The sequence below is a fragment of the Leuciscus leuciscus genome (assembly GCF_965113295.1).
Source record: "Leuciscus leuciscus genome assembly, chromosome: 4".
Classification (NCBI taxonomy): Eukaryota; Metazoa; Chordata; class Actinopteri; order Cypriniformes; family Leuciscidae; genus Leuciscus; species Leuciscus leuciscus.
The window spans coordinates 21,322,512-21,350,485 of NC_138728.1; the positions used below are offsets into that span (position 1 = coordinate 21,322,512).

Consider the following 27,974-nt stretch of genomic DNA (forward strand, 5'->3'; position numbering starts at 1 on the left):
TGATTATTATGTTAAAGTTATTATTATTATTAATGGAGTTTTTGTTCATTAGAACTAGAAATAAGCAAAGTAGTTAATAAAAAAATAAATAAAAATAAAAATGTATTCATCTCTTTGAGTATTTGGCGTAGTAAATTTATTTAAAATTTAAATAAAAAATGTAGTTTGACAATGTAAATGTACAGTATTTGGTCTTGGTGGAATAAATACACTGCTATGCTGCTAATACTTGCTACTGCCAATTCATACACCACACACTGCTGTGAGCAAGTAAGACATGCTGCTGCTGTACAATATAGCGTACATGAGTTACCCTTAGCAGATCTATACAGGTGGAGCTGGGGATGGGGGAGGGTTTCTGAAACTGCTACAGCAAACTGACCAAGTATTTGAAGGTTGAGCAGCGAGCTCATTGGCTACTGACACAGCAGGAACCAATCAGCTGTTCTCTATAGAGATGATGTAATTGCAAGCAGATTGAGTTAATCAGCCTGCGCCATCTAGAGTTTCATGACAGAACTTTGTATTATTTTAACATGGAAAATAACAGCGATTTTACCTAAAAATGTGAAAAGTTGTACGATTTTATTGCTTTCACTGAAGCACACAATATGCTCTTTGAAACATTGGATCATCTATATTTTTATTTTATTTTGGTTCCTTTATGGTTCATAGCTGCTGCGGTCATTAAATAAAGGGGACATATAATGCGAAATTCACTTTTATAAAGGTGTTTAAATATGTGTAAACAAACAGCCTATAATGGTAAAAATCCACCCGCTCCTTTTTATAATCACCATAAATCATAAACAGTCTCTTCAAAGGAGCAGTAAAAGTAGGGGGAAGCCTCGCCCATGACTGGTGATGGCAATTTGCCATATTGGCATATATTCTGCACTGAGTGAGCCACAGCAGTCCGCCATTTCCTCACTGTAGCAGTAGAGATACAAAACATTACAAATGTTCTGTTATTGAATGTACCAAGAAACATAAGAGTCTCCATAGACTCCCAATATCTGAGTCATTGAGGACACCATGGTTGAACTTAGTGTTATATATTTGCGCTAATCATTTTACGCCAGACTGCTTCACAAATGAGGGTCAGTTCAACGCTAGTCCAAGCCTTCGTTGGCTGAACGTCAGATGCATATAGAACAGGTCGGTGTGGTCCATATAAGCTGCGAATGCTCCGCATACCAAAGCCTTTCGTGGACTCGCTGCTAAACGAAAATCACATTGTATTTGATAGAAAACTACCTAGACTAAATCAAGTGAAAAAAGTCATAACTGAAACTATTTTCATAGTATTTCATTTTCTCCATAAGGAAATTTCTTTTTAGCGAAAAACTTATAAAAAAAGCTAAAGACAGACCTACTGTGAGCAGACCCACTGTAACTATCTGAGGTTGTTAATCGATTGTCAGTGCATTTGTTAAAATATTATCAATTTGCATTGTTTCAACTTATTTTTAAAGAATACTTATATTTTATTATACTATTCATAATGTTATATTTCACTTATATTTATTTTATTTATAACAGGCTACTAATATATTTATTATACTTATTTTTCATTCTTAATAAAATAAAATAAACACTTCTGTCATACATTTAAATTGACACCTTCCATGGTGTTTCTTCACCATCATCTTTTTTGATTTAGATCTGTCCTCAGCCAATGCCGTTTAAAGGTGAAGCATCGATGAGTGAACGTGAACGTCTCTTATATGCAGCAGGTGCATTTTTGACATAACACCCAGCATATCCAGTTAAAAAAGTTACCGTTCGCCACTGATATAGAACACAAAATTGGAAACACTTCAGCAGTTTCAAAGTAGTCATCTGATTGGTTGTATTCTACAGGATGTCTGGGAGGCATGTGTGTTGCATTCTTTAAAGGGGAACTATGCAGTTTTTTTTAGCTTAATTTACCTTAACTGAACAGCTTGGGAGTCATTGGAATGGTTATATGACTTTTTTCGGGTTGAATGGTGGTCTTCTCGCACCCCCCTAGCGCCTGTGAGCGGAAAAACCACCCTTGCAACTTTGGACCTGCGGGCTTCTTTGAAAACAAATGCACATGACCAGAGGGAGAAGATAGGGGGAGAGCTGCCAACGAGTTTTGACGACAGTGTTGTCAAATATCTATTCCGAAGCTGTAGGGGGAGCTCTGTAGAGAAACCCGCGAGCAAAAAGCGAAGAACAGCGAAGAAATTGGCAAAACTGCATAGCGCCGCTTTAAAGGACAAGTTCGGTATTTTACACTTAAAGCCCTGTTTACAGATCGTATCTGATGAAATAGAACGGTTAAGATTAAAATTTGGACACATGCTGCTGTCCCGAGAATTTTAGGTTTATTTCGCTTCCCCCCACCACCCCCACAATGGTTGTCTATATGCACTGGAAGATTCCGTCCTAAAAACACATTAAACTTTCGTTTACAAAGACGTGAAACTCACCGAGTGGTCAGGGGTGTTCACTGATATGTTCACTCAAAAATCGCTGAAAAAGATGCATTCCAACAGGTTTTATCTTAGTTTTTGTCCAACTCCATTGACTTAATAGGACGTGCTGTGAGACCGCAGCACCTTTACGATATTACTCCGCCGCTTCTTCTTCTGCTTCTTCTGTGTATTCAATGAAATGCCCGTGGTTTGCTTGCAATTGGCAAAGGTGCATTATCGCCACCAACTGGGCTGGAGTGTCTATTATTCAAGCTCTCAACGGAAGAATCACGGGTGTGACGCGTTTGGCAAAATAGGTCCACAAAAGCGAAATAAACCTAAAATTCTCGGGACAGGAGCATGTGTCCAAATTTTAATCTTAACCGTTCTATTTCATCAGATACGATCTGTAAACAGGGCTTTAAGTGTAAAATACCGAACTTGTCCTTTAATGGTCCGGCTAGAAACAAAGTCGCCATGATGCCAAACCCCCTTGTGGAAAAAGAAAGCCGACGTGTTTACAACTGTTAAACGCTGTATCTTCAAAAGTATACTGTGAAGTTTGCGGCTCCATTGTTGCAGTTAACTTGCTCAACGATTATGAATTGATAATTTATTAGATGCACGCCGGTCTGTTATCGTAGGGACATCGACTTTACATTTTCACACAAAATGAACTGTGATTGGTTGCCTTACATGTCAATCAAACATCCTCTTGGGCGGTCCTTGGCCAATTAAAGCTGCGATGGTGTCCAGATCTTCTGGCGTCAGTCTGAAGGTCTGGCTACGCGAGACTAGTTCAACGCTTGATTTGAAGTTAAAGTTGTTTCTGAAAGATTTTTAAGATTAACATGGCGGTACATGCTAGTCAAATCAAACGAGTTGAATCAACTTAACTCCACAACAACTACATACATTTATCCACTAACCATTCAGAAATGTCCAGTTGCATTCTAAAAGTTGTAACTTCCTTTGGCTGCGTGAGATTCTCCTGTTTTGTTGTTTCTGGAGTATCTGAAGCATGAGCTGTAAAGGCTCCGCCCTCTTCTAAAAAGCTCATTTGCATTTAAAGGGACATGCACAAAAACGGCGTGTTTTTGCTCACACCCAAATAGGGGCAAATTTGACAAGCTATAATAAATGATCTTTGGGGTATTTGAAGCTGAAACATCACAGACACATACTGGGGACACCAGAGACTTATATTACAATTTGTGAACAGGGGCAAAATAGGTCCTCTTTAAATAAAAATGGAGACATACCAAATACTAGAACTTTCTGAAATTCAGGTACGTTTATCAATTCAACTTTTATCACTTTTCACTCAAATATGTATGCTGATATTATAATGCTGATAATATAATGAATTATAATTAAAACTATATTATTCACTTAGAAAAATGCAGTATAGAAGCTTTAGTGGGCTCTGGTTTTGGATCCCACTGTAGTACATTTAAGATATCCTGTATATATTGTTTTATAACAGGGAAATGTAAAAGCAAACACCCTATAAAAACAACAAGTTTCATATTCATTTATTATCTAATTAATGATTATTATGAATCCAGAAAGTGGATTACAAAAGCCCCTGAGGCCTTGACACCTGATATCAGGTTACAATCACAGGTTTGATTTGGTCATGAAATCACATTCAAAGTACAGATACATATAAGCATGACATTATTCATTTGAGACATGGTCAGAAAACAGAAAAGTTCAAATTAAAAGTGATAATTGAAAATGCTGTAAAATATATAGCACATAATTGCAGTAGGTCAGGCAAAAAATGCCGGGATTATTATTTAGACAAGAAAAATAATTGATTTTGGAACAGACAGCCAGACTGATGTTAGACAATCGGTTAAAGTTGATTCCCTTGAGCATTTCAAACCATAACAAAAATTCAAATGACAGAAATATGTTTGGCTTGAAACTAAATCATCCCACATATCAGCAGCTAATTATTAATTATGCATAAACAACACACAGGCCAAAGTTAATCACATGTAACTTTAACTAAGGTTTTCATTTGTATTTAGTTAACTTGACCTTCGGCCTTGCATTTCACAGCCTGTGACATGTTTGTATGTGAAGTGGGTCAGAGAGCTTTTGCTGCAAGTCAGCGTTATATTTCTCATCACGTAACCTGTCTCCTTACAGCACTGGTGACTCTGTTCAAGCTGCAGCGTCCCGTTAGTATGAATCCAACTGCAAGAAAACACAACAAATAAGGATCTGAACCACGTGTAACCAGTCCTTCTCGAGGGATTCGAACCGGCATCTCTGGAATGGGATATATATATATATATATATATATATATATATATATATATATATATATATATATATATATATGCTATATATATATATAGGCTATATATATATATATATATATATATACACACACACATACAGACACACATTTGTGAAAACTTTAATTATTTTTATAGTTTGGGGTATTTTTTTTAAAGAATTTTTTTTTTTTTTTTTTACAAGAACACATTCAATTAATCAGTGGCAGCAAAGACATTTATAATATTACAAGACACTTATTTTTAAAATAAATGTTGTTCTTTGAACTTTCTATGCATCAAAGAATCTGAATAATGTAAAATGAAAAAAATAAAAAAATCATGCTATCCATATTATAAACTTTGGGACCTGAGTTAAGCACACTTTCCTCATAGGGGCCTTTAGTCCCTTTGGACCCTATTATTTTTATTAGTAGTAGATTTTCTTTTTTTAGCCTAAATTTTACACTGTGTATTTTCCATTTTCCACAATTTAAGCACATTGTTTTGCACTATTGTTTTGTGCATATATTAAACTACAGCTGTATAGGGGATCAATATGGGGATGTGGCTCAATATTTTTACATTCATTCATTCAAAAAAATGCTGCAAAATGACAAATGTTCTGACAATACCCTCTAGTGGCCGTAGAGCTGTTTGTCAAGGAAATAATTAATGTTTGATAGATGTGTGCTATTTGCTTTTAGTTGCATATTATCTGCCTTTAGCACACAATACTACAACAGACCTTCACATGATCATCCAGCGTATTTTTTTATGAAAGAGGCTTTGAAATACTTGCCTGTTGTGTGTCTTACACTGGCCATCACAAATGGGAAGCTCGACTTCCTGTGTGCAGTCAGCAATTGTTACGTTCGTTCTTGTCACTCTGGCAGCACATGTAACATTACCTGTGATACACAGAACAGAATTACAGTCAGCAACATACTAAAATCATGAATAAAAAAATAATAATATTGTATAACCTTAAAATGTCTACTAAAATGACCATTTAGCATAAAATAATAATTGTTTGATTGAATGGTACAGTTCCAGCAACAGTGAAACATTTGTGTAAACCTACATGAATAGCAGCAATGATGGTCATCCCACACTCGTAAATCCTGGACACACACAAAACATAATGCAGTGGTTTTATAGAAGATTCAACAAGAAAAAAACATGCACATGTGCAACAAACTTGATTTTGTTTTGTAATGCTAAAGGTCTCTCACCTCGGCACAGGTTTGCAGTGGACACACGGTTTTCTCAACCTCAGTTCCTGTCGGACTACAGCTGAAAGACTCACACGGATTTGAAGGGTCTGTCCACCGCTCACCCACCTGAAGAAAAAAACACAGTTAAATACATTTGTTAAATATGTTATGTGCTAAATTTAGTTACAGAAAGGTCTTTTAAAGGGGCCTCTAAAACTTTACAAAACAGACAAAACTCCCATTGTGAGTAAATATGTGAACTATTTCCTTCACCTTGTAAGTCCTTCCATTGTGCTCGCAATTCTTCTCAACTGTAAAAGCAAAGAAAACATACTGTGAATCTATTTTTGCAACAGTGGACCTCATGATATAAAGATATTTATTCCAGGCCACAGTGGCAGTCTACACTATGTGGAGCCAAAGATTGCCAAATTACCGCAGATGTGATTGTCACAGCAGTCAGAAACCAAGATGGAGAAGGCGCTGCAGACTGGAGTAGGTCCGGGAGGTTTGGGTACGCACTCTTCAGTTTTAGTCTGGTTATTACATGTGCATATGTGACAGTTTGATTCCCATACTGCCCCCACCTAACAGACAGACAGACAGAGGATTACTGTTATGCAGTATTCACAATAAATATGTATTGTTTAAAAGAAGCTTGTGGTTGCATTAATAATTGATCTCTTACCGACATGGGCTCACCCAATGGCCCTTTACACTCTGAAAAATAAATATGTGTGAAATTCATGTATAAATGACCCATTCTAGAAAATATCTGATTATTTAGGAAAATTGGTGAAGTATTTTTGCAATGTCAGTTTTGATAACAAATGAGTTTAGCTTAATAGAAATGTTCTCATTAGGTCATGAACTGCTTTTAATTTTATATGTTAATTGTACCAAAATAATAATTCTGTGTTGGAAATGTCACGGCCACTTTAATATATCAGTAATATTTAGTTGATCTTAAAATAGTTATTGTTGAAAAATGTATTAAAATAAAAATTAAATAAAATAATAAAATAAAATAATTATTAATTAATTGTCATTATTATTATTATTATTATTATTATCATCATCATCATCATTATTATGATTATTGTTATCCTAAAACTGTCCCGGTTTAAATGAAACAACAAACAAAACAACAACAACAAAAATAATAAAAACAATAATAATTGAAAATTATTTCATATTATTATTAAATGAAATATAATAATAATGATATAGGCCTATGTTATATATGTTATGGCTTTAGATAAATCGGTTTTAGGACACTGAAAAAAAGAAATATTAAACAGAAAGGTTGTAAGATTTTCTTGCTTCCTCTAAAGCACAAAAGTAATCTTAAATCATGCATAATAACTCATTAATATTTAGTTGATTTTGGAACTATAATTGTTGATGAATTACATATTATTAAAATTAAATAAAGGTATTAAATAAATGATTAATTGTGAACAATTATCATGTTTACAATATCAGCAATGAATCGATTTGTGGATATGAATTGCTTGTATTATTTACTTAAATCCATTGATTAAAAACAATATTACTTTAAATCTTGAGCTTTAAAATAATAACAGTCGTTTTGAAATATTTGGCTGAATCTGTCGTGTTGGTAAAGAAAGTCACTCACTAGTGCATTCAGACACACAGATTTGCTTGTGATCTTCTGCAAGCATTTGGTCATCAGGACAAAAGCAGCCTGATCTCAAACCAACCACAGACGTTGCAGGCACACGAACTCTGAGGAGACAATGAGTGATGGCCGTGAAGCTAAAGATAGAAAATCACGAACATGCGATCCTATACCTTACCATTACGAATAAAAAAACTCTTTAAGTGACTAATGGAAAAATCTAGACAAAGTAAAAGGTGGAGCACTCGCATTTTTCCTTGAAACTCAATCTTTTAATTGAGAGGTGAAATATGAAGCACTGTGGGAATCATTTAAAGTTAAATCTTTCTCACCCGCCTCGACAGACATCATTCGGAGACTCGCGACACTCATCGTAGATCATTCCTTCAGGACATGTGATCTCTAAAATACAGTGGCACAGGCAAATGCATATTGTTATTGAGGACTGTTTCCCTTATATTTAATGAATAAGATCCATATTGGATTGAAACTATTACACCAAAGATGTGCAGATGGTTTATTCTTTTATTTAGATTTTTCAATACATTTTAAGCTAATGAATGTGGCTACATGCTAATGCAAACACAAACAGTATGTAAAAAGAGGATTTCTTTCTTACAAGCTCAAAAACATGGAGCTTATCATCAAAGTACATAATAGTGCAGAGTATGAGTAAGCAGATTTGTATGCAGTAAGGGGCCCTTTGTACGGGTACTAACCCAAGTGACCGAGTTCAATGCTCCCAATAATCCCAAGGGCAGTGATTTTCAACCTTTTTGACTCCAAAGCCCAGCATTGTCCACAAAAATATTAAAAAGTCAGACACTCCCAGTTTAAGAGTTCTTGAGGGTTCCCACTCTTTTTAACCAATACATTTGCATATCTTTTCAAGTCGTTGGTAATTTACTGGACTACTATGGCCCGGTTTCACAGATAAGGCTTAGATTAAGCCAGGATTAGGCTTTAGTTAATATTTTTTTTAAAGCATTACTAGTGTGAATCTTGAGACTAAACAATGGCACTGACATATTTTGAGATATGTCAGTGCAAATTGCTTTCAGTTATAACAGCTCAATAATGCATTTTAGTCTGGGATTAAACTTAAACCTTGTCTGCGAAACCGGGGGTTTATATGTTAAAATTAGACTTACTTATGCAAGTTGTTGAGGGGGTGATTAAAATAAAAATTCCTTGAATCTTAGTTGTTTTAGATTTTGTCTTAAGGTCCTTGCACACGGAGTCCGAAATTTTCGCACGTTAAAGGGATAGTTCACTTTGAAATAAATTTTTGGTATGTTTTAGCTTACCTCAAGGGCATCCAAGATGTAGGTGTCTTTTTTTCCGCAGTAGTTTCAATTTTGATATTTTTAGGTCAAACCGTTCTTGTCTGTCAGTCATATAATGCAGGTCTATGGTCATTATCTCAAAGAGCATGCACAGAGTCCAAATAAAAAAATTCCCCATCGTAAGTACACATTGATGGCCTAAGACACGAAACGAGCGGTTTGTGTGAGAAAACGAACAGTATTTATATCATTTTTATCGTGTGCGCAGACTGGAGCATAGATATATACACTAGATGTCGCCTTAAAGACATTCGTTCCAATGAACTGCCGTAGACAAGGTGACATCTAGTGTATATGTCTATGCACCAGTCTGCGTACACGTCAGATCAGATCACTTGGACATGGCTGTGTATAAGCAATAAAAACGATATAAATACTGTTCGTTTTCTCACACAAACCGCTCGTTTCGTGTCTAAGGCCATCAATGTGTACTTACGATGGGGAATTGTTTAATTTGGACGACGGGGAATTGTTTTAATTTGGACTCTGTGCATGCTCTTTGAGACAGTGACCATCGACCTGCATTATATGACTGACAGACAAGAACGGTTTGACCTAAAAATATCAAAATTGAAACTACTGCGGAAAAAAAGACACCTACATCTTGGATGCCCTTGAGGTAAGCTAAAACATACCAAAAATGTATTTCAAAGTGAACTATCCCTTTAAAAAAAAAAAATACGACCTCATGTTGTGTCAATCACGTTTGAAACACTGCCTCCGAAACTTTCGTCCGTCATTAAAAAAAATCAGATCGGGTTAAATGTTCTGAGTTTTTCGCATTTACAAGTTAACAAGCATTTTGAGAAGTGTTTTGACAATTCAGAGCCATTGTACAAGCGAACGCCAAAATCCAGAACTGTTTAGGATCAATTGGTTCATGGAAATTGTTGGACTTCTTTTTAATATGTGGCTCCAGTATCGCTAGCAACACATCAAACTGAGCCACTAGCATCCTGATGTAAACTTTGAATCACTCGGGATAATCCTATAATATATATAATATAATATTATATTATATATCAGGATAAATCCTTGATGAGGAGGTGGAACTGTCCTTCCGCTATACGCAATCTCAGGATTGGATGGACCTAATGTTTCATCTTTCTTTTTCTCTTTTCAAGAAGAGAGAGGACAATAAAATCATCCTCACTGCGTGAAGACTCCATTCTGTATTGTTTTGCTAATTTTTTTGCGACTCAGTGTGCAAGGACCTTTACTTATTTTGAAGTCTTCTTGGTGCCCTAGTGGGCCCTGTTACCCCTTGTTGAGAACCACTGCATAACGGGACCCTTATTTATCAATGTCCAAGAACACTTTTAAATGGCAAATGCTCTTTGTATGGCTCAAATAATTACCTTCAAAGCTTAACCACAATTAAATGAAACACAATAAATGCTATAAAATATACCATAAAACCACCTATGAATTCCACAAATTCAGTACTCAATGAAACTTAAAGACTTGCAGGTCTCTAAAGTGATACGTAAAGGCTTAGGTTAGGTTTGAAGATGCTGACATGTTGATATTATATGTATCAGTGTCTAAACATACAAAAATATAAGTGTATAGTTCTGAAACTATAATTTCATTCTGTTCACTTACCACAGGAGCCATTGGTAAGGTATCTCCAGTCCACACAAATACCAATCCTCTTGCACTCTGATGCTGCGTATTCCAGAGAGGAACAGGCATCAACACTGATTTTGGATGAACAGTAGTCAAACCGGCAGTTCTTCTCCACAGACGTAAGATCGATCCTTTCACTGCACTCCGCAAACACCCTGAGTAAAAGGCAAAGATCTTAACAACACCAATTATATTCGCAATTATAGTCGCAATGCAACAGGCCAAGTTGTTTATCCTTTTTCTAAAAAAAACAAAAAACAAAATAAAAAAAAAACACTACTGTTATGCTTATTGACCTCAGTTGATATAAAAAATACCATACAGTGGCTTACTCATGGTGAAGAAGGTCACATATTGGAGGATTACAGGGAGGTTGGGGTGGAGGAGGAGGTGTAGGTATGACAGGGAAACAAGGAACATTGATGGGTGTAGATTTGCAGTAGGGTTTCAGAGGGTCTTCTACGACCCAGTCATATGCAGTCTTATCACAGCAGTTGTCATCTTCAACTACTCCATTTCTTCGAATGCATGACTGACCACCACAAACACCTGAAAAGTCAAATGGAGCAAGTTTGCCCGGGGTTGCAGCCATTATATACACTATTTATATCTTTTTTAGTTCTATAGTCTGTGATATCTGTCATAGGAACCATCTTGTATATCATGTATCAATTCCCAGACAGCAACATAGTGTCGGCCCAGATCCGGGCCACATCTAGGCCACATCTGGTACATGTTGATTCAACGCTGTCGTTCAATGTTGCTGTCTGGTTTACTTTTAATCGTATAATCAAATTATTGTAATTACTTACCGCACTGTCCTATGGTGTTGTTTTGGAAGTGCTCTAATGCCAGGTTGATTAACAGATTGTTGAATGTCGAAAGAGAAACATAGGAACGGATAGGTTTGATGTAGATGTAGACCTGGCTATCACTGCTTTCAAACTTGAAGACCTGATTTTCATACGGTGGCTTTATGATTTCCTGGTTCAAAGTAGACTAAAAAAAAAAAAAAGACAATCTGCTTATCATCCAAGTTAAAGTGAACTATAATCTCCAGTCATTCACAGAAATACAAATACCGGCAGAGAACCGGCAGTTTTGTTGAGGAGAGGATGTGTCAGTTAAAGAATAATGGTGATTTTGGTATTGATAATAAAAGGTTTACTGACCAGCTTAGGCTATACACAATTTGTATAGACTACTGTTGATTAAGAAAGCTTAAATATTATTTACAAAAAACTGTTGCATTTAACAATGACATTTTCAAACTTTCAATAGCAACTTTAGTCCACCAGAAACAAAGAAACAAAAGCCTATTACAATTGCCTAATGTATTAAAAATTTGTTTTCATGAGGACTGGCTAGATCAGTTTAAGTTTCTTTGTGGAATTATATTTTAAAATCTTCACTTTGCTTTTTTTTCAAACTATCCTTTTCGTATTATTGGCTAGAGTAAGGTGAAATGTGGACCACACGTTATACCTAGATTCAAATGTATGGCTCTGGGAGACTGATACATTAGAACATTAGAAGAATCACATATTTTAAAAGTTTTTATTATTATGAACCTACCTCCACTGTGAACTCCTCTGTTACCATAAGTGTGACAATGTCATCCCAGTACTTTAATGTGATGCCCCTAGAACAAGAATTATCAATGTCCTCGATACAGTAGTAGTTGTCTACAGTGATGCTTAATCTGTGTTGCAGTTCTTTCTCCTCCACTAGAGTGTAGGTGCAGTTGTCCATGAAGTCAAATGCAATGCCCTGGAAGGAAATGTAGTGAGGGTCTCCATAAATCTGACACTGGCCTGAAAAAGGAAACAGGAAAATACAATTACGATTGGTAAAATATGTAAAAGTCACTCTTTTGTTTTCCATTGGCTGGACAACCAGATAGCCCCACCACTAACTAATCCAACTAGATGAGTCAATGTTTATATGGCAGGTTGGTTTACTTACAGTCACACTTAAAGCTCTCACAGCAAGTCTCTTTATCTGTAACCAAAGACATCTTGTCTCTAGGGCAATCCGTCCTGATTTTGGGTGTTGGGCAGGTTATGGATTTCACCTCAATCACTCCAGCCTTACAGTCTTTATCAGCACAATCCTCTCTCCAAGTTTCTCCACATGACCAGCTTTGATTTCGCATCACATCTTTGCACTCGCACACTGATTAAAAAATTACATAAAAATAAGATCCCTTTAATCAACACATGTAGCACATATAATTGAGTTTGAGGACTGTATGGTGAACATACTGTAATTCACGTGGATTTTAAATCTGAGAAATTGTTCCATATGTAGTTTAAGGAGTAGTAGGCCCTGGGGTTGTGTTATCATGTAAAATTGTATTTGTGAGTAGTAGTTGTACCTGGAGTTGTGTGTTCAGTGGTAGGCATTGTAGTATTGAATACAGGTGTCATCGTTGAAGGGGTCACTGTTGAAGGGGTCATCGTTGAAGGTATCACCGTTGAAGGGATCACTGTTAAAGGGGTCATCGTGGTCGGATTTATAGTCGTAGAGTGCGCTTCTTGATGTGAGCGTGAAGTTAGAGTTGTGATAGTAGGGCCAGTGACTATAGTAAAGTCTGGTGGGAATGAGAGAAAAAAAGTCCACTAAAAACAATATACATTTGCATGACAGTTTTTAATGCATTTTATTTATTTATTTTCACTTAATTGTCACATTACTGGATTTATATTAAGAAACTATTGTTTAAATGTTAATTCTAGCACAAGTCAAGTGTATATTTGTAGTGGTTTCCACACCTGTTGTGGTCACGGTTGACAGTGGAGTGGAATATTTTACTGAGGTTGTAGCTTCAGTTGTTGGCTGAGTTGCGTTTGTGTATTCTGTTGGCATTGCAGTTGGTTGAGTGCTCTCACGTGTTAGTGGTCGTGTTGTGGTTTTATATTCTGTTGTGCTCTCAGTTGTTGGTCGTTGTGTTGTGGTTGGTTCTTCCACTGGAGTTGTGTATGATTCCACTGTGCTCTCAGAAGTTGGTAGTTGTGTTGTGGTTGTGTACTCTGTTGTCTTCTTTGAAGTTTGTGGTTGTGTTGTGGTTGTGTCTTCCATTAAAGTTGTATGTGATTCTGTTGTGCTCTCAGTTGTTGGTAGTTGTGTTGTGCTCTGTGAAGTTGGTGGCTGTGTTGTTGTTTCTTTCACTGGAGTTGTATATGATTCTGTTGTGGTCTCAGTTGTTGGTATTTGTGTTGTGTATTCTGTTGTGCTCTGTGAAGTTGGCGGCTGTGTTGTTGTTGTTTCTTCCAAAGGAGTTGTATATTCTTCTGTTGTCGTCCTTGTGGTTGGTTTTTGTGTTGTATGTTTTGTTGTTGGTTTTTGTGTTGTGTATTCTATTGTGCTCTGTGAAGTTGGTGACTGTGAGGTTGTAGTTGTTTCTTCCACTGGAGTTGTATATGCTTCTGTTGTGTGCTCAGTTGTTGACTGTTGTTTTGTGGTTGTATATTTGGTTGTGCTCTCAGTTGGTGGTTGTTGTGCTGTGGTTGTTTCTTCCACCGGAGTTGTATATGATCCTGTTGTCCTCTTTGTTGTTGATAGTTGTGTTGTGTATTCTGATGTGCTCTGTGAAGTTTGTGGCTGTGTTGTTGTTTCTTTCACTGGAGTTGTATATGATTCTGTTGTGGTCTCAGTTGTTGTTATTTGTGTTGTGTATTCTGTTGTGGTCTGTGAAGTTGGCGGCTGTGTTGTTGTTTCTTTCACTGGAGTTGTATATGATTCTGTTGTGCTCTCAGTTGTTGGTAGTTGTGTTGTGCTCTGTGAAGTTGGCGGCTGTGTTGTTGTTGTTTCTTCCAAAGGAGTTGTATATTCTTCTGTTGTCGTCCTTGTGGTTGGTTTTTGTGTTGTATATTTTGTTGTTGGTTTTTGTGTTGTGTATTCTATTGTGCTCTGTGAAGTTGGTGACTGTGAGGTTGTAGTTGTTTCTTCCACTGGAGTTGTATATGCTTCTGTTGTGTGCTCAGTTGTTGACTGTTGTTTTGTGGTTGCATATTTGGTTGTGCTCTCTGAAGTTAGTGGTTGTGTTGTGGTCGTCTTTTCCACTGTAGTTGTATATGATTCTGTTGTGCTCTCAGTTGTTGGTATTTGTGTTGTGTATTCTGTTGTGCTCTGTGAAGTTGGCTGCTGTGTTGTTGTTTCTTTCACTGGAGTTGTATATGATTCTGATGTGCTCTCAGTTGTTGGTATTTGTGTTGTGTATTCTGTTGTGCTCTGTGAAGTTGGCTGCTGTGTTGTTGTTTCTTTCACTGGAGTTGTATATGATTCTGTTGTGCTCTCAGTTGTTGATGGATGTGTTGTGGTTGTGTATTCTGTTGTGCTCTCATTTGGTGGTAGCTGTGTTGTAGTTGTTTTTTCTACTGGAGTTGTATATGGTTCTGTTGTCCTCTCAGTTGTTGATGTTTGCACTGTGTTTTTGGTTGTTTTCCCAATCGTTGATGATTGTGTTGTGTATTTTGTTGTGCTTTGAGTTGTTGGTGATTGTGTTGTGTATTTTGTTGTGCTTTGAGTTGTTGGTGATTGTGTTGTGTATTTTGTTGTGCTTTGAGTTGTTGGTGGTTGTGTTGTGTATTTTGTTGTGCTTTGAGTTGTTGGTGACTGTGTTGTGTATTTTGTTGTGCTTTGAGTTGTTGGTGGTTGTGTTGTGGTTATGTGGGTCACTGCAGTTGTAGATGCCTGAGCTGTTGATGTGTAAGAAATTGTAGTCGTAGTTGGAGCCGTAGTTGTTGGAATGCAGACGATTTGTCCATCAAAGCATTTACTAAGGAAAAAGAATATAAACTATAATGAATGTGAACGGTATGTGTATAGTTCTTTAAACCTTTGATCTAAAATGTCTATCCAGCATTACAACAAGAGTCTACAAAATGGCTTACCAGCATTTATAGGGAGTGCACATTTCATCAGGAGGTGATAACACTCTGTTCATGATGTTACAAGTGCAGTTGTCCAAAGTGGTGCATTTACCAATGTTTTCATCATAATATGGGGTCTCCTCAGGGCATCTTGGATAGCAACCTGAAAGTTTCATGCAGTGCTTTATGAAAACCAAAGACATCCGGGACATTTAAACTGTTTTCATATTTCTAATTTCTAGCAGTACTGACCCAGACAGCAACATAGTGTCGGCCCAGATCCAGGCCACATCTGGTACTGTACATGTGGATTTAACGCGTACCAGATGTGGGCCGGATTTGTGCCGACACTATGTTGCTGTCTGAAACATCTAGATCAAGAAGCAGGAACAGGAAGGAAAAAAAATACCTTCAAGTTTTCCTGTAAAGCGCTTATTAGTGCCACAGGTCTTAACCTGGCCACAGGGATCGTAATGCCAGGTGCTTTGGCCCACGTCATTGTAATAGTCACAATACACCGCTGTGGAGATGAAAAAACACTGTAATCACTTGACTAACTCAATAATTACCCAGGTATGTCTTTACCAGGAAATGCTCATTCTAGGAAATTCTTAATAACAATAGAATACAATACATACGACACAAATCTGGGGATCTCCATTTGATGCAAACGTCCTTTGCACTACATGCCTCTGCGTAAGCTGAGACAGCAGTACAGAAACCGAGAAACTTTCCTTCAAACTCACAAGAACAGGACTCCAAAACACAGGCCTGGTAATAAGGCTCTGGATCCACCTAGTAGTCATACGAATGCAACAATTATTGGCTGATTTCCTCATGGGGAAAAAATGAATTACGAGCACATTGTGTACCTGAACCAACTATCAAACCCAGAAACCGTTTGATGAACTTGAACAAAAAGGTCGTAATTGGTTGATATATAAACAGTGATTTGTTGTTAATGAACCAAGATTAACTTCAAGCAACAAACATCAGAAACAACATTATTTAGTTGACTAACGTCACTGCAAGGTACCTTCAGATGGCAATCTTTAAAGGTGTCCGATCTCAGGATCATACATCGCCGCTGAGCCCAGGCTGCACAGTAGGAGTGACGTTCACAGGGAAATATTTCATGGGTCACATCAGAGCATGGTGGATCTGCTCTCTTCCAACTATTCCCAAAGTCCAGAACACTGAAAACTTCTGAGGAGCTGCTCGTCAGAAGGTCGTTTGTCACCTTTCCATCAAAGTTCCCACATAGTCCCAACACTCGGCCCTAATATTCCACAGTTAAAAGAGAATATTGCATGTCTTCACCGCTCAGTAGCAGATTTGATCCAGCAAAGTTTGCTGCCCACAGGAGAACACCAATAACTATACCTACTGCATGTAGGCGTAATTTTAAAAAAATAAGCATCTTTCTGTTGTTTCTAGTAAATGCAGTGAGTAATGTCTTTGTACAGAAAACTTGCCCCTGATTAAGTCACAATGTGGGGATTGAATATGAAACTTAGACATAGTTAAATGTGATTCCTTACCCTCCACTGAGGCTCTAGTTGGATGGTGACCCTGGTGTGTTTGTCCCAGATTACAGTGATGCCCAGTCTGGGAGCTGTGATGATGATGTAGAGGCCCACAGTGTGGATGGAATAAAGGGGCTCTGCCAACAATGCATTCCCTGCCTGAATTTTCTCAGTTACCTTCATATCGCTCAACATCAGAGTCACTGTACCCTGTCAAACATAGAGCAAGCACAATTGCATCATTATGCATTACAATTTTTACTTGATAGAAAGTTGAAATATTGAAAACATCCAACAACAATTTATATTCACAGAAGATCATATACCAGGAGCTCCACTGAGATTGTGCGGGAACACGTCAAAGACTCGTCACAGCAAGGAACACTCTCAGATTTAATTGCAAACTGTCCACTTGAACCTGCGTCCTTTTACAAGAAATATTGGAGGTTAAAACATGTTTGGCATGTGTTTGAGAATTTTACTTGTTGTACGTTGTACAAACACTAATTAAAAATCAGGAATATGTTGAGCAATATTCAATCATTTGGGCATTGGTTGTTTTTTATTCATATTTGACTGTCATTGTTTCATTTTATTGATTTAGTAGCTGTTTGACAAAAGCAACTTCTGCCAAGTTTAAAATTACTCTTACTGTATTATGTATCGAACTCCAAGGTCACCCCAAAAGGGTAATTTATCACATGGCAAACACTCACCTTCACTAGAGTGTACTGACAGTGGCCATCGAATTTGTACCATTTGGAGTCAAAGGTGTGGTAATGCCCATTCCCGAAAACCTCGCATACTCCTGAACATGCCTGATCAATACATGACCACTCACCACCTCTACATGTGCTGTGAGACACAAAATCATATAATTCAAATCCAGTGAACCCATGTTACCAATAAAAGGGTTTTTAATTCATTGTATTTTTATTGGGCAGGGTATCTCAATTGTAATTGTTTAATCTCAATTCATCTACATTCCCAGTCTGGGGAAAAACAGCTTTAGCATTCTGCAAAATATCTACTTTTTTGTACCACAAAAACAAAACCATATGGGTTTGGAACAATTATTCCTTTAAAATATGTGAACCTAGAAGACAAGGCTCTTACCATATTTTACAGTTTGTCTCCACACTCTGCCCAGTTTCATACACCCTCCCACTGAATTCACAGGTGCAGTTTTCATGAGTCACACAACCACCGTTATGATCTTCAAAAAGTCCCCCAGGACAATAACAGCCACTGATACAGCTGTTATCATCAGTCTGTAAATATATAGCATCAATTTCACTCCGACTCTTGCAGAAAAGGAACACTTTAATTACATATGGTAGGATGTCATAATGTCAAAATTTAGAAAAATGCTCACCACGGGTTTGGTCAAGCTTTCACATGTCCTATGGGCAGTATTCACAGGTATTTGTAAACAATCCACACAAATCTTTCCCACTGTGCAATCTAGAAGAAAAAAAGCATAGAACTTCATAGAAATCTTAGGTAATGATTCTTGGAATTTTCAAATTTCATTGTTGATTTGTCAGTGTTATATTAGTTGAAAATTCAAGGGTGGAGTTCACTAAGAAAGTAATCTTGTGATTCAGAGTCCGTATGTAAAAAATCTGTGTTTAAAAACCACTATGGAATTCTGCAGTGCCGCCTCAATTTAAATACAAATACTAAATGGAGTACCAAACCAGAGCAGATAGCATCTGCTGTTTAGTGGATTAGCCCCTGAATGTAGTATTTTGTCAAATGTAAAAATTGGGGGGAAAAAATAAACTTACTGCAAAATTTGGGACAATGAAGTTGTCCATTTTCACACAAGCTGTAATACAAGACAAAAATTGTATACACAGATTCAGCTAAAAAATTTATTCAAAGACATTGTTTAAGCCTTGTTTTTATTCTTACCATTGGCGTCCACCGATAACCACTGGGCCTGGAGGTGCGACGCCTCCTGGGTGGTGGCAACTGCACTGTGAGCGAGGACTGCAGGTCAGTTGGTTGCTCAGGTGAGAGTCTGATGTGCATCCACACCCCTCCACAGGGTCGTCCACCACCTCACAGGTGGGATCAGGGCCCGAGAGGGAACGGCAGGTACGGTTACATGCCAAAGTGGCGTAAGTAAACCTCAGGTTGCCCATGCATGAAGGAACTGAAAAGCACAATGATAATTTGTATAGTGGGTACTTAGCCATACATAGATGCTGACATATAATAAAAAGTTGTTTTCACATGGTGATGTAACCATAAGAACGTTTTGTAATAATGTTAGTAGATACATCAACAAAACATGAAATGTACATATCACAAAACTGTTAATTTTTTATTTTTATTTAAATAATTAAGTCGAATAGTGGATAGTAGTGATGGGTGCTTTCTAAATTATGTTTATTAACAAAGTTCGGGAGGAGCACGTTCAGATAATTATCACTAGTGGAGAGCACTCAGCAATCAACGATAAGAGGTGTATATATATTTAGCAGTCTCGCCTCAATTCGTTGACAGTTTAGCAGCATCCCTCCACCACCCCTTCTCCACACTTCTAGTCCTAACCATTTACATACGGGGGGAAGAACTCTGGGTTCGGGACGAACTCGGAGCTCGGAGCCCTCCCCCCGGACAGCACGCCAAATACGCATTAAACTTTACTCCCTCTAATTGTATGTAAGTGTGAACTCGTGAAACACTGCTTGGTGAAGCTTCGAAACCTTTGCGAATCAATTGTTTCGAACCAGTGATTCGAAGTGCGTATCAAACTGCCAAAGTCACGTGATTTCAGTAAACAAAGCTTTGTTACTTCATAACTGTTTTGAAACGTTCCGAAATTCCAATAGTTCGCAGCTAGGAGGCTATCTCGGATTTTACCTGATCTCAGGTCAATTTAATAAATTTGTTCACATTTTAATGACACATTTGTATGACAAAAAGATGAGTTGTAGTTAGTCTTTAATTGTCCAGATTAACCAAGCTTCCAATCAAAAAACAAGCCTTACAAATTAATAAAAGAACTATTATAAAGACACTTTATATTTTATAGTATTGGGTGATTTGCTAATACTGTTTAATAGTTTACTCTTTCAATATAGCATTTGCAATTGGTTTGTAAAAGGTGTTATGTATGTTTAAGCTGAGTTTTCGCTGCATTTACACCGTTTTGACCAGCAGGCATCACCAGTGTGTCGCTTCTAAACAGTGAATCGTTTTGCAAAGCAATTGGTTAAGTTGTTTCAAAGAGTTGGAAAGCTTTGTTTCTCTCATCACTACTGGAAAGTAATTCCCAACATGTGTTTGTCTTAGTCAGGTTAGAGAGTTGTGGCAGACTGCAAGAGACCAGCAACCAACATAACATAGTTGAGAACGGAACAAGAACAAATGAAAATGAGGGCTACTGTATATACACACACACAGGGACAAACTAGGAAGTAAACGAGACAACTGACAAGACACAGGTGTGACACATAAGGGCAAATCAAAAACCATAGCAACTAACTAATGAGGGCTCAATTCACTACGAAAACAAGAGAAACACGGATTAAACCTCCAATTAAAACCTAATTAAAAACTGGTGCACAAGTTGCAACCTCCAGTCATATGCATTTTTTTTCGAGAAGTTTGGGGAAAAAAGTTTGAAACTCAACGAGACATTTCAACTTTGTTTAAATATTTTTGAAAACTCTTTGTGACATGAAAACCTAAATACCTTTAAAAACAACAAACCTGAATGTCATCGTATTATTTTTGCACTGAATAAAAGCTTGTCACTCACTGCAGTTTGTTTCTGATCTCCAGTCCTCAACAGTGATCCCTTGAGTTGCACAGGCTTTTGCATAGTTTCCAAAGGAGACACACAAACATCCCTGTAATGCAGCCGAGCACTGACATGTTCTCTTTACACAAGCCTGAGAAGAATCAAACACAGATTAATAACAAGAAAACAACCATGAATTTCAAAAGCATCAAATATGTTTATGGATAGGAATATATCTGTACCTCGACAAAGGGCGAAACATGTACATAATCGTGACACACAGCAAACACTCCTTCTGGATCTTTCAGTTGGTCACAGTTGTCCTCAGCAAATATCTCTGCAAATGGAATGAATATAAGTGGTCATCTTTAAAAATAACATTAATATTGTTAAGTAGTTAAGCAAAAATATCCTTACCATTGTCAGTGTTGATGCATCCAGTAATTGGGGTACAACTGCCCATTGACCAGGACTGGGCAAAAAGCTGAGCCGAACTTTCTATGATGCCACTAAAAGTGGTGAAGTCATCGCTGGTGTCATTATTAAAAGTTCCACAGAGACCTATTATAATAAAAATTATAAACTTTCAAATTAGATTTTTTTGACCAATCGATTGTTGACCAAGATCAAATTTGACTCTATATATAATAAAATTTTTTTTGAAATTCTGCATGGTCCATTGTTTGACTTGTTTGAAGATGTTTTATTCAAACCTTTGGTATTTTCGGTTGGTGGCAAATTCAAATATATTTGAATTTCTGGAGAGATTTGAACTTGCATTTTCAGGCCAAATGAAGTCTGAACTTGAATGAACATTGAAGACTGCCAAAAGACTGTGGTTGACTCTGAAACAAAACCCAATTACATATACAGTATAAGGAGAAAGTAATTTTTCAAAGCTTATGTTAATATTGCACATTTCATCAAGCTTGTATATGAATATTTCAAACTCATGAATCTAAAACATCAAATTCCAAAACAGCCTACCAGTCTGTGACAGATCACTGATTTCAACATTGTTCATTTGTATGCTGTTTGCAGAGAAGGTATATATTTCCTGGAATGAAAATAGCATTATTTATTTTATAAGAGCAGTGAATTTCATGATAAAGAATAATGTTTTTCCAATATGCCATTAAGTAATTTTGAAAAAATGTAACTACAGCCCACCCTACTGTAGTATATCTGCAGTGTTGAAATGCAAATAATAATCAAATTTTTATTGATAATTATTAAGTTACAATTAAATATTATACAAAAAAAGTTATGCAAATGTTAAAAAAGAAAGGAATGTAGATAAGGAAAACAGACAAACCTGGTTGATATTAAGATATGCCTTTTCTATGACAACAGTTTGCACAGAATACTGAATCTTCAATGTCCAGTTAAGCCCCTGGGTGACATACCAAATAGTATACATTTTAATATCAGTAAACCTCAAAATATCATATTTTAGTGAAATCTTTCCATTTCAGTTACCCTTGCAGCCACAAATGTGCATCTGTCAAGTAGAGAATACTGTTTGCCATCAAATGTAGTGATGAATTGGCCCTCAATAATACACTTGGCTGGACATGTGTTTGCAGAACATGCCCATTTGCCTCTAATGCAGGTACTAAGGGGATAAAAACAACAAAAATGTCTCAAGCAGTTTTAATAATTTTTTCTACAGAATATATTCAAATCCCACATTTTTTACTTACAAAGACTGTCTTTTTTATATTCTTAACACATAATAATAATACTATTATCAGGTTAATGTTCTCTTTTCTGGACTAGTTTCTTCTTCATTGTTTCTGTTCCTGTGCCCTGTGTTCTCGCTTCTCATTTGTTGTCATTATTTCATTTGGTTTCCCTGATTATTGATTCCTGTCACCTCTCATCTAGTGTCCTTGTTAGCGCTGTAAATTTAATCCCTCAGTGTCAGTTAGCCTATTGTCCTGTATTTTCTATGATGTTGCGTGCGTTAGTTTGCTTCTGGTATTTCTCATATACTTCTGGTTTAGGATTATCTTCTTTGTTTTGTTCAATAAACTACATTCCTCTTCCTTGCCTGCCCTGCACGTAACAGAATACAGGATGGACCAAGAGAAGATTTAAACATGGATCTGCCAGTTGTTCACCTCCTCCTCCTCACCCAGGATGATCACACTAGAGATGTTTTTGGATCTCACCTATCTTACTCACTTTTTCATTTCTCTCTTTTTTCTTTGACTAGACTTAATGAGAACTTAAAATAACTTGTTCCCCTGCCCGTTTATGGTATTTCGAGGGAGGTTTCAGGACTTTGTTAAGCTAGTGCTCTTGCAGAGTGGTTCCTCTTTCACCGTGGGTGAGGTGGAGGAGGACCATCTATGCCACTCGCACGCTATGGATCCAGAGCCTAAGCTCGCAGAGGACCCTGTGTCAGTGGAGAGTTCGACCCTGGAGCCAGTGCCTGCAGCCATGTCCATCCTAGAGGATGTGCTAGTAGAGCTTGACATCCTGGAGCTGATTCCCATTCATCACCCCAGGAGCTTTATTAATAACAGGAGCTTTAGTTTGCTCCTGTTATTTCTCCTATGTTTCTTGACATCCTGGAGCTGATTCCTATTCATCACCCCAGTCCTGGAGTTGAATTGTTCCCTCCAGTCCAAGTGAATGTAATGGACTCTCTGGTCCTGACCAGTTCCCTGGCCCTTCCTCCTCCACTGGTCCCATCTAGCATCCAAGTCTCCTCTGGCTCCTCTGGTCCCGTCCAGCTCCAAGTGTCCTTCGTAGCTAATGATTTCACCTAGCTTCCCTCTCCCACCTACCTATGACAGCCAGTTCCTTAGTCTTGCCTCTGCTTACTCCTTTCAGTTCCTCGGTTCTTCTTCTGTTTGCTGTACATATCCGCCTCGGGTCTTCCGGTCACCAGCTCCACCTTTGCAAGTAGATCCCCTCGCCTGTAACTCCACCTCGCCCTGTTGACCGGTTGGCTCCTCGCCCCCTTGGCTCCACTTGGGACCGTTGTCCTCACGGCTCCACCAGGCTCCCTTGTCCCGGCTCCACCTTGGTCAGTTGTCGTTCTGCCTGAGGCATGGACTTCCAGTCCTTTGGAGGTGCCATGTCCCTCCAAACCTTCAGCTTTGTTGGGCTCTACCTTCCCTCCAGCTCCCCATGGCTCCACCTTGGCCTCCAGGACATACGGTGACATCCGGTCTCTGTGTTTCCTCGGCTCCATCTGGTTCTCCAGCTTTCCTGGCTCCATTTCTGTTGGTCGGACCTCTGACTCCAACCTGGCTCCTCCCTCAGTTGGTTTCACCATGGACCCTCATCCTTGCTATACTCTGGGTTGCCAGCTATTTCCTCCCTCTTTAATCTCCTCCATGGCTTCTCCCTTCACCCACTCACCCGTAGACTATTCCTCCCATTCCCCCATGAAATCTTCCTTCCCCAATTGATTACCCCCACCACCACCACTACCGGAAGGGGGTGATGATGTCTGGTCTATGTTCTTTTTTATGGACTTTTAGTTTGTTTTTCATTGTTTCTCTGTGAACTTCTGTTACTGTTCCCTTTGTTCCTGCTATTAGTTTGTTGTCATAGTTACTGATTTGGTCTCCCTCATTATTGATTCTTTTCACCCGTGTTCCATCTAGTTTCCTTGTTAGCTTTGCATATTTAAGCCCTCAGATTCAGTTAGCCAATTGTTGGATGCACTGTACATAACAACTATTCCATATCTTTATATATATATATATATATATATTAAATACATAAATAGATTTTATATATCCAGAATTATCTATAATATTGTTGCCAAATCATTAGTTATCCAGAATTAGAGGAGGAATCTATTGAGAAAAAATTCTAGTTCTCACCATGTCTGACACTTTGTTCTACGTTCCTGCCCTGGAGCATACGTTATCTTTGCATGTACACATGGACATTCTTCCACATTTATGGAATGGTAACCATCAGCATGATCATTCAGGACCTTTCCTGAAATTGCGTAAGAAGAAAATGTTGGCAAATTAAATTAAAATTAATCAAATAAAACTAGATTTTTTGCAACATCTGAAAAGTGACTGGTTATTTGAGGCATCATTGATGAAGTTAAATGCTTAAGGTTACAGACTTTTACAGACAAATTTTTTTTTTTTTTTATTAAATTAAAGTAAAATATCTGTGAAAACAAATTTCCTTTTTTAATGCTAATCAAGGACCAACCTTTAGCTGGCAGGCAGGTGCTAGTCAATTCTGTGGTGTAATTCTGTGGGTTGCTGCAGGTTGGCGGGAAAGCGCTACCCATCTCCTCATAGTACAGGTCTCCAGGACAAAGAGGTTGGACTGCAAACAAGATGAATTCTTACTATTTAAAAAAAATTATATATATATATATATACAAAAATGTATATGATAACATTTAACAACTCATTAAGTTGTTAAAACTGTGGTTCTTACAGCAGTTGCTTTTCGATCTCCATACTTTCAAAAATGGATCGGAGCTCTTACACATAAGCGAGATCTCTTTAAAAAAGGAGCAGTTTGCTTCCTTATGCCACAAGCCATTCATATGTTTATTACATAGATCCAAGTATATTATACGTTGTTTGCCAAGACATTCCAGAGCATGGGAAAAAACATCAGTACAAACCTAAACAAAAAATATGGTTAGTAGCAGGCAATCAATGCATTTTAAAATATTTTGTAGTTTATAATACAGTACATCATGTAATCCTTTGCATATTTTATAAATATAAACCATAAGGCAATGCATTATATGATTATAAAAGATAACTTTAGAATTAATTTTATGTACAGGCTTCATTGAAAGAACAACACTGTAAACTGTTCTGGGTAGTAACTGATTATATGTAATCTGGATTACCTAATCAGATAAAAAAAAAATTAAATACTTGTAATTAGATTATATTACATTTTAAAATACTCATAATCATAATACAGTTACTTTTTATTGATTACATTATTTAATATTCACAAAATGGCAAAAAAAATGTAATAATATGTATCTTTCTTTTTATATTTTTTATCTATATGGTATAATATTATACTATTCAATAAATGGTTTATACAAGTTAGGTCAAAATAAATAAAGTACATGGTAAAGGGCTGGCAATTTAACCAGCTTTTCTTTTTTTCTTTTTTTTACCTAAAATTTCATGTTATTTTTATCAGTTTACTGTTCATATTTGTTCAGCTGTGCAGAAACTCACATTGTTTTTCAGTGCAACAGAGTCTTGTGTCAGGCATTGCCCATCAGAGAGAACACTGGCAGATATCAGCTGTTGCATAGTTTCTATGAACAAAACCCCATCGAAAAATGATTATATTATTATATCTTGACACTCGTTATTTAAACAGTACATACCAATTGAGCACACTTACCTGAGCTGTTCTTGTGCCCACAAAGTCCACTCATACTGTCCACTAAAACCTGGTCCAGTTCCACCTATAAAAGATGTGCTCAAAGATTACATATAAAATATAGTACGGTCAGAGTTGTATAGACGCGCAATAATGCAACAATCACATATTTTTGGTTCAATTATGTTTGTTAAATCAGTAAAGAATTTTGCAATCTTTCAGACCGTTGTCTTTAAAGGAAACTCACCCAGAGTGAACTGACGCCATTAGAGACACTGTACCAGGTGACAGACAATGGCAAAACTTTGCTTTGGAGCCTGGTATAGATTCCATAATGAAAAACATACTGATAAGTGTGGTCGTATGGAAGGGGAATTCTGTGAAAAGATCAACAATTTTTATTTTATTTTATGTGTGCTTTAAAAAAAAAAAACTGCCTTTTTTTTTAAGTACAATCAACTTATTTCAACTTAAGTCATTTCAACTTAAATTACATTAAAACAAGTTGAATCTTGAAAAAGAAATTAACTTATTTTGATGAGTTAAAGCAATGTAAAAAACATATGTTGTTATAACATTACTTTTTTTTTTACAGTGTAGATATACTAACAAAAACATTTGAATCAAGAAATACTTCTAAAAACGTGGCCCATATATTTATTTATTTAAAGGCTTCAAAATGGTATCCTGCATGATATAGTATTAATAAAAATGTAAATATGTTTTTGATTAATTTCATGTCAAGCTTTTATATATTCTAGCAAAAACCCAATTCGGAAAATCTGTGATTTCGGTCGTCAAATATTTGATTTGCTAAATTCAAATCTAATATTTGATATATGATTTATATTAGGAAAAAATATGAGATGAAACCAATATTAAATAGCACACACAGCAGCTTTTATAATTATATGCTAATGTCATAAAATCAAGACAATTAAAAGTAGTTCTATACAAATACAGAAATTGTATTCAACTAATCTAAATTTAGAAATGCCAAACCTGTTGCCTTCCACTGTAACAGTGTTATTGTGAATGAGAGTCGTGATTTTATTGACAATGATCTCCACTCTGTCCATCAGGCCGGTCAATCCACGCTGGACGATGATATGACAGTTCACTCCAGCATGAGTGAACCGTGTGAGCGTTACAGGACATGTGGACTTCAGATGAAATGCGGTTTGGTTGAAGGTATAAAAGACGCCGCTGCCATACGTCTTACACGCATCTAAAAAAAAAAGAAACCAAAGAAGACATAACAGCTCATTACTGAAATTTATGTATTTATTGTGACAAATGGTTTGTCTCATAACAAAACCAAGTCTATTTTTTCCTCTCTCATTATAATACGTTTATAATTGGACATGTAACCAAGCACGTATTAAAGCAGATACAATTCAATACTTCCTTACTTTGAGCTGCAAACCCTGAGTAGATTTGGCCTGCAAATAAAATCAGAACAAAGTTTAAATTCCTTTTTTTATATATATTTTTTTTATAAATGTTAAAATAAAAACAATTAACTAGATTAATCATTAGTCAATACAGCAAATGATGTACATGCTTTAATAAATTAAACTATATAAATAATTTAAGTAATCAAAATGAACCAACCTGAGAGTACAACAATTATTCCTAAAAATATTGCCTGTTGCAGAGCCATGCTATCTGATAACCTGATAATCTGCTCACTGGTGCATCAGGACTACAGAAATGGGTCTTGAAGCCCTTTTATGATGAGATGCACTTCACCAATTTGAATAGCATGAGGAAATAGCCACTAGATTAAACATTGACTGTTATGCACATGAACTAATAAGGGGGTATGGTACACAAGAGCAAACAAAGAGCTTTTCATATGTTCTCATTAGACAACTGTGGAGAAAATCCAAAGAT

General features: G+C 36.9%; 2 protein-coding genes across 2 annotated transcripts in view; one reads left to right on the plus strand and one right to left on the minus strand.

Moving 5' to 3' along the window:
* LOC309497183 (E3 SUMO-protein ligase ZBED1-like) overlaps positions 1–27,974 on the plus strand; it is a 164,328-nt gene that overhangs the window by 28,958 nt on the left and 107,396 nt on the right. The window lies entirely within an intron of this gene.
* LOC309497155 (uncharacterized protein) lies at positions 3,965–27,824 on the minus strand. The gene is made up of 43 exons (XM_082167372.1): positions 27,693–27,824; positions 27,491–27,520; positions 27,081–27,306; positions 26,326–26,455; positions 26,100–26,163; positions 25,928–26,010; positions 25,155–25,347; positions 24,921–25,040; positions 24,572–24,692; positions 22,206–22,341; positions 22,042–22,119; positions 21,714–21,783; positions 21,440–21,571; positions 21,144–21,287; positions 20,969–21,063; positions 20,745–20,877; positions 18,887–19,130; positions 18,760–18,800; positions 18,345–18,433; positions 18,086–18,240; positions 17,686–17,824; positions 17,296–17,394; positions 16,985–17,179; positions 16,480–16,722; positions 16,082–16,238; positions 15,853–15,963; positions 15,465–15,606; positions 13,344–15,349; positions 12,947–13,162; positions 12,535–12,744; positions 12,145–12,383; positions 11,382–11,568; positions 10,902–11,118; positions 10,546–10,724; positions 7,927–7,996; positions 7,592–7,701; positions 6,641–6,672; positions 6,389–6,539; positions 6,226–6,263; positions 5,971–6,078; positions 5,820–5,859; positions 5,538–5,646; positions 3,965–4,652 (listed from the first exon to the last, which is right to left on the minus strand). Exons 1-43 carry the CDS (start codon positions 27,739–27,741, stop codon positions 4,484–4,486), a joined length of 7,500 nt encoding a protein of 2,499 aa, XP_082023498.1. The 5' UTR covers positions 27,742–27,824; the 3' UTR covers positions 3,965–4,483.